Raw genomic sequence first — 12,245 nt, forward strand, 5'->3', positions numbered from 1 at the left:
TACAACACTTGGCAAACTTGCCTAATTTCCATTCCATGCTTATCTCTTATTAAACCTTACAGCACTAGAAATGTGCTGAAGATAAAGATTTCTCTTCTTTCTTTACTGTTAAAGGGTGAACTGGGTAGAAGAAACACGAGTTCCCTAAGGCCACACACAGCACATCTCTGGTGAGGAGAGTATTTTGACCCCAGGTAGAACACCAGATGGAGGGAGCAGTCTTTTCTCGAGTGAGTGAGGCCAGGAGGACATAGTGTGGTATTCTGTTTCTCTCACTCCCCTCCTCTCCATAAGCAATCTCCATTCCCAGGGCTGGGGGCAGGATGAGAGCGTGCAATGAGGCAGAAGGTACAAAGCACCCGAGGAAAAGTACCACATCAAGAAATTGTGGGTGCTTGCCTTGGCAGCGCATGTTCTAAAATTGGAACAATACAGAGGTTAGCATGGCCCCTCTGCAAGAATAACACACAAATTTGTGGAAGTGTCCCATATTTTTATATAAATGTCACATATATATCACCTGAAACTAATAGAAAACAATATTGAATGTCAACTCTAACTGAAAAATAAAAATGAAAAAAAAATTGGTGGGATGTATTACTGAAGTGCCCTTACAGAACATCTAATTCCAATTCCTAATTTTATTGAAAAATATAGGAGCCCAGAAAAGTTACATGGCTGGTCCAAAAATACACAGCTAATGTCCAGAACCAGAACCTAGTTCACCAGCTCACTCCTTGGATCCTCCAGTCACAATAGAACTGAGTATGGGCAAAAGCAAATATGAAGTACATGGGGTACACGCTCATCATCCCCACCAACCAAATAAATGTACCTCTTTTAAAACTACCCATGTCTCAAACTTCCATTTCTCTTCAATCCCATTAGCTTACTAAGCTCAAATTTCTGATTCTGATCAGGACTTAAGAGAGGCTCTAGTGGCCTGAATAGTCAGAATCCCAACTCTCCCCTAATATGTTGCAGCCTGAGAAGGGAGATCTTTGGGAAGCAGGAGCAGGATATAAGTGGCCTCTTCAACTCAGAAATATTCTGGACCACACATCATGCTTATAATAATGCTGACTCTAAACTCAGCAGCTTTTGAATTTTTTGCTGGCAGAAGGGCAACAGGCTACCCATTTAATGAGAAAAAATTTGAGAATTAATAACAAATAAGGATGCTGGAAGGAGGGCACATGCTTTGAGTTCAGTCTGTAGGGTATGAGATTAACTACTTCCTTTCAGTCCGAGCGCAGTACTTTTAAGACAGTGTGAACATTAGAAGAGGGTACAAGCCAGGATGCATGAACTAGGTCCTTTGACAGTCCCTATTCCTGTGCAAAAAAGTCAGTTCTTGATTAACCCCCAGCAATTACCCATTTGGTCCCATTACCCGCAATGTCTAGGGACCTCCAACCAGTCTTGGCCACAGACAGAGCTGGTTAGAAGAATACAATGTCTAATGTATTTCCTGCCTTCCCAAGTAATATGTTGGCATTTTAGTGAGGGCCTTGGTGCCTCAAGCAAAGGGAGTGACCAATGCACCTCTCAGTAGGCTGGTGGGACAGGCGCTTTAACAAGTGGGCCATGTAGGTGCATGTCAGCCCTGCTCCACTGCCTGATGCAAAACTGCTCCAAGACTGGGGACAGGCAGAAGGTATTAGGCTCCAACATGGGGAGAAAATTTGGTGAATATCTGAAAAGCATAGCTGAATTCTAAAATAAAAATATGTGGGTGATTCTGCATTATTTTTATGTTATTCAAATCAAGAGTTAATCATAGCAAGAATCATTCTTATACCCTCTTTTGGCTTATGTCATTCCCAAAATAATGGATTCTCACTGTATTCCTGAGGGATTAGTTAATTTAAAAATGACCATCTAATCTTTTTAAAATATATAAACTAGCAAACAGAGAAACTATCTCCATTAATAGTAAAACGTGATACCTCTCATTGAGAATGAGATATAATGAAGAAAAAAAAAGAGGAAAGGATAAATGAATGAATGAAAAACTCAAGCAAAGTAAACTAAGAACTTAAATTACAGTCAAGTGTTAGGGTCCCAAATTAACAAGCAGAATTTAAGAAACTGAACAAGGGTTCTTTCCGCCTACTGAGTTCCTAAGAGTCCAAAATGAGGGATTAAAATGGCTTTATTTCAACAGAACACATTTTGTCATCTGATCCCTATCTGTGACATAGATAAGAAAAAGTAAGTTTTGGCTACACTCGTAAGAAGCAACGAATCCTTGAATACTGCATCTTGTTCACTTTAGGATGGCAAATCACTAATTAGTTGTCCATCAGAAGAAAAAAAGTTCTGTAACTTTTATTTTAAAATAAAACATTTTATTTTAAATTTAAATTTTGTTAAAATTTAAAATAAAAGTTTTATTTTTAATTAAAGTTTTTTTTACAATTTTATTTTAGAATAAACAGTTTTTCAAAAAAAAAAAAACACTGACTGCGAGGGGGAAATGAGGCAATAAAGGGTGGGACACAGAAAGGAAGCAGTAAAAAGTCCTCAAGTCTACAAAAATAATGATCAGGGCACATTCAGAGAGGCCCTTGCTATGACACTGTCCTCTCGCCACTACTCATATGGAAACTCAGCAAATGCACTGGGACAGAAACTGCAGGGCCAAAGAGAAGCATTACCTTGATACATGCTCTTAAAGGTATATCACTTTGTGCTCTGGAAATGTGAGTTCTTTCCTCACTACCCGATTTCTAGGATTCTAATGAAATTATTAAAGATATAGTCAAAGATTTATATACAGGAAAGTTCACCACAGCATCACTGATATAAATTTTCAAGTGTTGGAATAAATAACTAAAGTAAGGCGGAGCCACTATAAGTCAACTTTCAAAGATTTAAAAGACACAAGAAGCTAATTACTTGTGATACCATGTTAAATGAGGGGAAAAATAAGATACCAAGCTATATATATATGTATGACTCTCAATTCTGTTTAAACATTATATGTATTACATGCATTTTTAACTTCTAGAGGGAAATTCATAAACATACAAGCAAAAGCTGGCTCTGTTCTAGATGGAGGGAAGATGATTTTTATTCTCTTTTTAGATTCGTCTCTAATAAGCATACATTACTTTTGTATCAGAAAAATATATATATATTTATTTTATAATATGCTACTCTAAATAGCAATTGTCGGTCTTAGAGAAAGGCTACTAAAGTCCAATGCTGACTCAGAGAACAAAAAGATTCAAATCTACACAGTAACACTTCTGAAAAGGATGAGAAACTTCATGTGCCACAGTCTAGCTTCTTCCTCTACCATGGCGGCCGGCTCTGTTACTGGGCTTTGCAAGAAGCTCTATTGGAGAACCCATTCCTTCCTCCCACAGCAACCACTGCACCTTAAATGACCTCGTATGTCTTTCTTACCTCTCAGCATGAGGATCACAGGGAGAGAAAGAAAGAGCCCTAGTTCCTATTTCAGAGGAAGAAGTTTTTTTTTCCTAAAGCTATCAAAATGAACCTAAATAAGATATGCAAATTCTGAAACATAAGTTATGAGTTACGTTCAGCATATATAAAAGCTTCTTATTTCTCAAGAATTAATATAAAATAAAATCTATGAGTGCCACCTTGTGGCCAGCCTCACTTCTACATGACCATCCATCCATCTCTATGGTTCTCCCCCACTGGGCTCCATGCAGTACGGCCACCGAGATACAGGCCCCAAACTAACCTACTACATTGAACACACAGTCCCCGAAGCAGCTGGTACTATTCATTTTCTAGTTTCGATTCCAGAAATGCCTGCTTGAGGAAAGTGGGAATGAAGGGGCAGAGAAACAAAACGTAGGATGTGCACATGCGTTTGTTGATGGGCCAAAGCTACGCTGTACGTGTGGTATAGCCATTTGTGCACACAAACCATGGGGCTGCCATATGGGAGGGACCTGTAGGATAACTATCTCCTCCCCCAAGAACATTTACTAATTTTGCAAAGTTACGCAGGAAAAAAATTTACATTTACAATCAGTGAGTTTTGTGCTTAGAAGTTTTATTTATCAATGTTAAAGCAATCATTATCAACTTGGACACAATTCTAAAACAGAGCTCTTGTTCTGGCCATAAAATCTTTTTTTAAGTTTATTAAGATCTCATAAAGTAAGAAAGTTTTCCTAATACTTTAGAAAAAATACTAATCACTAATAAGTTGATTTCATGCTCAAAGTGGTGACCCCACATTTTGAAAGATACACACCACTGCTTTGAACATCTAAACATATTAATTCGTCTTGGTGTCCCCAGACATGAGAGGAAATGGAGAAACCCTCACATTGCAACCTGACCAAATGACTCCAGAAGAGAATTAAGTGCTCAAAAGAGGTCAGTATTGCAAATCTGAAGGGACCTGATACTGATTCTGAGAAAAGATAATCTTCCTCTTAGAAAGGGATTAAGCTAAAAACCTTGCAGTTCTAGGCAGGATCGCAACAAGCAGACAACAAACAGTAGAAAGGGAAAGCTGAGCAAATTATCAAAATTCTCTTGGGAGATGGTGCTTATGCTTCTTACTGTCCCACCCGGATTGAAGGCCTATTTCCAGGAAAGGATTCTCCCTCAGTGTTAATGCGGAAGTGTAGGGCAGGAAGTTGCTGCTTTGGTCCTGGACCTGTAAAGGGGGAGCCTTCTCAAGCAAGGGAAAATAAAGTGAAGTGACACAGATGGGATAGATGCCAGCCAGGTAATTATGGGAGAGTATGAAGCCAAAGAGTTTATAATTATGAGGCTGAACTGGGAAAATGCATCTAAACCCTTGTTCACCTCCCCAACTCCCTGGAAGGAATTTTTCTCCCTTCCTAACCTGACACAACAGCCCTTTTGAGATAAACCAACATACTGGACAGGGAAGAAATGTATTAAAAACCTGAGAGTCTGGAGAGGTCACTTCTGGGAGAATCTTTCATTTGCCATCTGCACAGGGAAAGCAGAAGAGTAAAATAAAGGCCAAGGCCCCACCTTGACCACAGAAATAAAATAAAAGCGAGGAAAAAAGAATTTTTACCCCGCCCAGTTAAAATGCAAAAACCATAAGCTCCCCTTAAAACAACAGCCATGCTCCACCAGAAGCATCCTGGGATCAGTATGGGTTAGTATTCTGAGCTGTGTCACCAGGCTTTGACAATTAATGATGTATTAAAACAGGAAAAGGTGACTTTTCAACCTTGGTTCCAACTTCCCAGCACTCTTAATCTGGGAGGGAAGCAGCTATCACGACAGCTTGATGGGAAGGTCTTCCCCGTACTTCCGGAGCAGCTTCTGATGGTTGTGGTCCACAGACCACTGTTGGGGCAGGTGCTTGGGCTGCATGGAGTCCAGGAAGTGCTGACGCCAGCGCCTCTCCAGCTGCATGAGGGAGCGCAGCCCACCCTGGCTATGGCACTGCACCACCTTCAGCCCATGGGGAATGTAGTTTTCATTGGAAATCCTGCCAAGACACAAAGTACAAAGGGTCTGAGAGAACCAGGCACAGGACGGTCTCACAGTTGGCTGCAAGTGCTGTGGCCAAGGGGCTTCCACAAGGGTACATGAGAGGCTGTTAGATTCCTAACATGTTGGTCACTTTAATGTTTTTAAAACATCCTCTTTTCCATATCTGCCTTAAAAAATAGTTTGGATATATTGTTCACAATCTATCAGAAGGCTTTTGGGTATTCTGAGTTATACTTGTGGGAAAACCACCGCATGATTAGAGGGGCCCTACTGTCTGGCTGCTGATGCGTGAAGAATGCTGGTTCTGTATTTATTTCAGGGTGCTGTGACCAGCTCACGCTCCAAGTTATTCATCCTGTACTTACTCAGTACTTACATGAGGCTGCTAATCAGCCTACATGTTCCAGTTTTTCACAACAGTAATTTTACCTGAATATAAAATGCAAAGTGGGACATTTCCTTAGTGTCTTCTTTCTCACAAAAAGAATGCCAAACCACATTCATGAGAAGTGCTTCGCTCACAAAGAAATGCTACCGTGGTTGCTCGTCGTGCAAAGGTGCTGTTTAACAGGAAGATGAATCCCTGATTCCCTCCCAACTAAGCAGAAAGGCCTTACGAACTGCTCCTACGAATAAAGATTACCTCTCTCAAGGAAGCTCCCTGCCGCAGGGGCTCCGACCTCTCCCTGCATCCACCTCCCACTCTCAGTCCTCCCTCCCAAGACTCCCGCCAGTCCAGTGGTGTCAGTGCCCTCTGGGTATCTGCAGACATTTTATTATTTAGCTCCTGAGCATCCCACTAACTTGTCTATCTTTCCCGAAACAGCTGTTCTTCTCGGTCCTAGACATCCAAGTCCAGCTTCCTTCTACCCAAGTCAGCAAGATAGATTTATTAGAAAGGTCTATCGCTGAAAGGGGAAGTTGGGCTGTTTTAGCAAATATATTTGGGAATTGGTTAAAGGAGACAATATCATTAATTTCTAATATGACTTTGGCAAGTTACTTAACTTTAACCTTGGGACATCTAATATAAAACTTGGAAAACAACACCTATTCTACAACCTCGCAGAATGGTTATAAGAATAAAGTACGATAACAAATTTTTTTAACTGAAAGATTTAAAAAGTGTAAGATATAACGTTAGGAGTTACCAGCAAAAAATCTAAATCCTACCTCATAAAGTTGTTAGAAGAACTAATCAAGGCGATTTATGTAAAGTTTATTAGCTTGGTTAGATAGATAATTATGTCTACAAATATCTGTTCAATAAACATTTGCTGCTATAAATAAAGTGTTTCGGTTTTCTGACAATAAAAATATTATAGACAACCAGCCTATATCAGGGTTTTGTGAACTTATCAGTTTAATTATTTCAGCCTCTTACTTCTGAAATAAATGAGAGTTGGGAAGCAAAATTATAATCAGGTAGCCCAGTTTTGTCATCTGAGCCATTGACCCATTCATTTCCTAGACCATAAACTTCTCATTTACAAACACTGAGTTAAGTCATATAAATTCAACTAGGTACTCATGGAGAAGGAGGGAGAAACCAAGGAAGGAAGGAAGAAAAAAGGAGAAAAGTAAATAGTAATGGCAATTCTGGCCAACATTCCATTCAGTGGGCCAGTACCCTGGAGTACAGGTGAGACAGAAAACATGGATCTCAATTCCCACAGACCTGGATAAGGTAAGGGACACAAAACCACAAAACTGTACTTCATGGGCAACTTTAGAGATTTGAGGGTATTTTTTTACTATAATTTTCATCTTATGTGCTGACTTGAGGATTTACTTCTGCATTGAATATATAAGGCACAACTCCACTGTATTTGAACTCTCCTGATAATCATGAAAATGACTGGACATAAGTATATGACCTCAAAGGGTCAAGGATAGAAGGAAGGCAAGGCTCCTATGGAAAGGAAATTCTCAAGTAGATTGTTCTATCCCACCCCCATGGTATTTTAAGCCATTAGATACTTAATGGAATAAACATGAGGTTATGCACTGCACCTAAATGACTAACATTCCCTCCCTGGCAGGCGTTCCCACTAAGTAAGTAGTCAGGGTTAATGTTGCTAAGCTAGTCCTCAATCCCATCTCTGACCAGAACTGTCCACTGTACCTGGTCTCCAGGCTGGCAGCCTCTTGCAGCATCTCATCCGTGACCATGTCTGTGTTATAAAACTCTCTGAGTGCTTGCAGTAGCTCCTCCTTTCGATGAGCAGGCAGGCTCTCTGCATTGAGCAGAGCCCTGGCCCCAGAACGCACCTGCCGGCGCTCAGGGTCTTCCAGCAGGCGCAAGCCTTCCTCTGAGCCAATGGGGGCCTCGAACTCCTTGGCCAGCTGCTGCTTCAAATGGTTGTCATAGTAGTTGGAGATGGCATGGCAGGAGGTGCAGAGTAGCAGCACATCATGGGAGTTGTGGTCCTTCATCTCAATGGGAAAGTGCTTCCGGTACTCATGCGGAATCACGTTCTTCCTGAGCAAGTCCACCGGAAGGCAGTGCTCATTAGTATATGACACAGACACACATGGAGCTAGCAGGAGGGCTCCTGGCATTCTGATCTGGGCCTAAATAAGACCGTGATGCCTTGGGCACCACAACCCAACAGAGATCACATGAAAACCTATTCCACTCTCGACTCAACTACCTACCTGCGCCTGAGATTCCTCTTGAAGTAAGAACAGACCACCCGCTATCAGATTTCAGTGGAGGGCCAGGGGTAGCAAAAGGCTAACAACCTTTGGGAAGGTTGTGCTCCAAGAAGAAAAAGAATCAGGAAAATAAAAAGAAATTCTAATGACCTTTAAAAACTGGAAAACAACTCTCTCAAAACATGTTGCAGGTAACCTTTACTCCTGAAATTTTGGAAGCCTGGTGACCTGAAAAAGCCAATTTCCTTCACCTGAAGAATCCTTTACTCTAAGACTGTGTCATCAAAGTCCATCATTATTTTCTGAAGAGAACTAAGCTCTCAGGAAAAACTCTTAGCAGCAACAACTACTTGTCTCACTTTGCAGGGGGAGAGCGGAGGAAAGTGAGTTATTCCACAGAAGCCAAGGAGAAAGCCTAAGTGTCTGGGCACCCAGACCCAGCAGGCAGCTTCCTCTTCATTACGTGGGGGCCCTGATACAGAATTATCTTCCTGGACTATTGCAGTGTGTGCCTTCAGGTCATCTGGATACTTCATGAATAGTACCAAAGACCAGAAAGCTCATGAGCCACTTAAGGGAGGATTATGACACAGAGAGAAAAGCAGCTTCTGAAGGAGCTGGTCTCAGTTCTCTCATGAGCAAAAGGGAACCACTCTTTATAGCAAACTGTTACTGAGAAGAGTGCTGCATTCCAGAAACTAAAAACTGGGCTCAGGAAGGGTAGGGGCCACTAGAGCACGGCCAGGCAGTGTCAAAGCTCTCAGGGAAACTGGGATGTGCCCTAGGGACTAGTCTCTCAGCCAAAGTAGACAGACTCTAGCAAGGCCCCTGAGGATTGTGCATGTGGCTACAAGGGCAATTTCCACTGGAGGCAGAAAATCAGTTCAGCAACCCTACACTCACCGAATGTAGGAGTCTTTCTTGCCACACACTACGCACAGGTTCTCTTTAACCATCAAGTAGTAGTCTCCTGGGGATTCAGGTCTTCCTGCAGGTTCAAACTGGAGCCTGACCACAAAAGGCTCTTCACTCACCAGCTCTTAGAGAGAAAAAGAAGTTTTGTTAGTGTGTGTGATTGCTTGCCTCTCCCCCAGGGAAGAAGCACCACCTGAACTGCTGTTGGCTGTGTCCTGGCAGACATCACTATCTCTGGGTTTGAATAGCTCTGTCTCTGCCTTCTATACATCCCCCTCCCTTATCTCATTCCTCTCTTCTGCCAGTGCCCACATGCACCTAATTATAGATAAAATAGGACAGTTGAATCTCAAACCTCCAATGCCTTTGTCCAGGTACCACTGAGCTTTTCTTCGATCACAAGTGCATAGGGGCTGTCCATCAGGAGCATGGAGAAAGCAGTTATCATAGAGGGGAGATTTTCTGCAGGGAAAGAGAGAGAAATCCAAAACTGAAAGCTACCTATTGGTCAAGGAATTGATTGCCTCCCCACGTTCTCTTCTGAGTGACCCAAGCTATTCTTAACACTAGCGATAAACATTACATCTAATGGAAACAAACAAACAAGTTTTTGCCACTGGTATTGGGCTAGGAAATAGAAATAAAAATGAATTAAGTTTATACTTCTAGTTTTTATATTTATGGATTGGGACATTAGGGAGTGAATTAGGTAGTGTTACACAGTTCTTTTGTGAAAGCAAACAGGAAACAGAGCACCAAGAAAACTGCCCTATAGAGCAATCATTGGATTAAACAAAGTAAATTTAAAATGAAAGAACTTCAGGGTAAAGTAATGAGGGCTATGCGGATTTATTTCTGGATCATACACAATACTTGCTTGAATTTAATCATCCAATTCCTAAAGGCACAGGGACCAAACCACCCCGGAGTACTTATTAGTCATTCTTCTGCAACAGAGGCTTATGTTGTACAAGAAAATTCTCCTTGGCTAGAGAATAACATTGGCTTAGAGCTAGATGCCATTCTAAATCATCAAATACCAAATGAACAAGAAATCAGATGATGCATTTTTCCTGGAAAGTATGAAGCACTTCACATTATTAATTTTCAAAGCTACTCTGAAGCAAGCAGGAATAATAATTATACCCTCATTTATAATTAAAGAAAGTATAGGTCTAAGGTCAAATCAAGGTCGGTGACAAAGCTAGGTTAAGGCCCCCTCATTTCCGCTCCAACCAACCAACCATAAAAAAATAAAAAAGAGAAAAAGGAAAAAAATACAAAGAAATCAAAGGATAGCTCTGAATGTCCTTGAAGGAAAGGAAGAATAAAATTAACCCCTGAAGAGCCTCTGCTACCTTAGCACATAAGCCTTCTCCCCAGACCCAAGGTGAGGCATCACATGTGCCTTGCTAGAGGCTGAGCCTCTGACAGGGAACAACTCAGTTACCTGGCAGAATAGCCCACCCCCAGGGGCTTTCTTTTATGTTTTCTGGGGTCTTTCCCTTGGGGGTTGCCTGGCACCGTTACATCGATCTTAGACTTCTTGTTTCTTGGCTTCTGCGGAGATTCTGTTGCTTCCCCATTAACCTCTTCTCCCAATCTGCTCATTTCTTTACTCCGGAATGGGATGTCTACCACATCCTGGCATTTCTCCAAGACTTTTCTCCAGCCAACGAGGTCACTGTTTTCTTCTAAAGGTGAATTCCTAGAGAAAGGGTATCCAAGAAGACGAAGAAAGAGAGCCACTGAAATCTGGGCATCCCTGGCAGCATAAATTACCTGAAGAGAAAAGTTAGAGATCAGTGATCTGGAAAGTGAACCGGAGAGAACAATTCAAAGTCAATCACAAAGATATAAACAACTTTTAGGTCTAATTCAAGATGTACAATAACCTAGGTACCATGTTCTTCTTAAAAACTCATTATTATGAAAAATTTCAAACTATAAAAAAATAGATCAAGTAGTATAATGAATCCTCACGTTCCCTGTCTTTAACTAAAATAGTTAAAATAATGACTTACTCCGAATGCTTGAAAATCCCAATCTATATACATCAATGAAGTTTCCTTCTATCTGCTACCAAACCTACAGGACAGATTTTTCTCAAGTCTGGGATAGGGCAGTTACCACAGGCCTAACAATTAGCACATGAACTTCACTTTGGGGATGGTTGTCATCTAGAATAGCTGAGACCAAAATTCGTTAAGAGACCTGTGTGACTATAGTGAAGTTCATTGCCATGTCTAATAATAAGATGTTGAAATCAAGGAAAACAAATGGTTTCAAACATGGCCTCATATCAAAAGTCACAAGGGCCTATTTCTGGAATTTATGTCTTTAATAATGGTAAGTCATTCTCCCAAGTAACTGGTCATAGATAAAAGTAGTCAAAACTATAATTAATAGCTTTTCTTAACAAATGCTATTGTAAGGGCTTTAAGATTCCTTTAATTCACCTTTAATAACCAAGCCTGGTAAACAATAATATTAGTAAGGATTTTTTAATGCTTTTAGAGTAAAACAAGTTTGTATAAAAATTTCTACCTAGACCAAATAATCTACATATCTATCAGCAAGTTTTCTCCCACAGGAAAAGTGTGCTTGAATGTAAAAAGTTCGGAGTGCTTTTTAACAAATTATTTTCAAATGATAAGGAAACCAAGGTATTTTCAACAAATGGTGCTAGAACAACTAAATGTCCACATGCAAAAGAATGAAGTTGGACTCCTACCCCACATCATACACAAAAATTAACTCAAAATGGATCATAAATCTAAGTGTAAGAGCTAACACATAAGACTCTTAGGAGAAAACATAGGAGTAAATGTTGGGTTAGGCAATGATTTTCTTAGATATGACACCAAAAGCATGAGCGATAGAAGAAAAAATTGATAACTGGACCTCATCAAAATTAAAAACTTAAGTGCTTCAAATGATCCCACCAAACCTAGGTGTTGGGGTGGTGGGGTGAAAGGGGAAATGGCTGTTAATGGCTGTGCTGTTTCTTTTTGGGGTGATGAAAATGTTCTAAAGTTAGATTGTGATGATGGTTGCACAACTCTGTAAATATACTAAAATCCATTGACTTGTATATTTTAAATGGGTGAATTTTATTGTATGTAAATTATATTTCAGCAAAATTATTAAAAAGAAGGAAGGAAAGAAGGAATGAACAAACCAAGGCACAAGGAATA

At 40.5% G+C, this 12,245-nt stretch overlaps 1 protein-coding gene and 1 non-coding gene across 4 annotated transcripts in view; one reads left to right on the plus strand and one right to left on the minus strand.

Moving 5' to 3' along the window:
* The first annotated feature begins 391 nt into the window (after window positions 1-391).
* On the plus strand, window positions 392-496 carry LOC111735924. Its single transcript, XR_002779009.1, has one exon. It is a non-coding gene; the product is annotated as a U6 spliceosomal RNA (small nuclear RNA).
* Window positions 497-4,018: 3,522 nt separating this feature from the next.
* EXD2 (exonuclease 3'-5' domain containing 2) overlaps window positions 4,019-12,245 on the minus strand; it is a 38,478-nt gene continuing 30,251 nt past the window's right edge. For all 3 annotated transcript variants that reach the window (XM_011383751.2, XM_023526874.1, XM_011383740.2), the window contains 5 exons: window positions 10,499-10,830; window positions 9,404-9,510; window positions 9,037-9,172; window positions 7,601-7,957; window positions 4,019-5,470 (listed from right to left, as the gene is read on the minus strand). In XM_011383751.2, the coding sequence (XP_011382053.1) occupies window positions 5,254-5,470; window positions 7,601-7,957; window positions 9,037-9,172; window positions 9,404-9,510; window positions 10,499-10,830 (1,149 nt within the window). In that variant the 3' untranslated portion in view covers window positions 4,019-5,253. The remainder of the gene's footprint in view (window positions 5,471-7,600; window positions 7,958-9,036; window positions 9,173-9,403; window positions 9,511-10,498; window positions 10,831-12,245) is intronic.

The sequence above is a fragment of the Pteropus vampyrus genome, unplaced genomic scaffold, assembly GCF_000151845.1.
Source record: "Pteropus vampyrus isolate Shadow unplaced genomic scaffold, Pvam_2.0 Scaffold15, whole genome shotgun sequence".
Classification (NCBI taxonomy): Eukaryota; Metazoa; Chordata; class Mammalia; order Chiroptera; family Pteropodidae; genus Pteropus; species Pteropus vampyrus.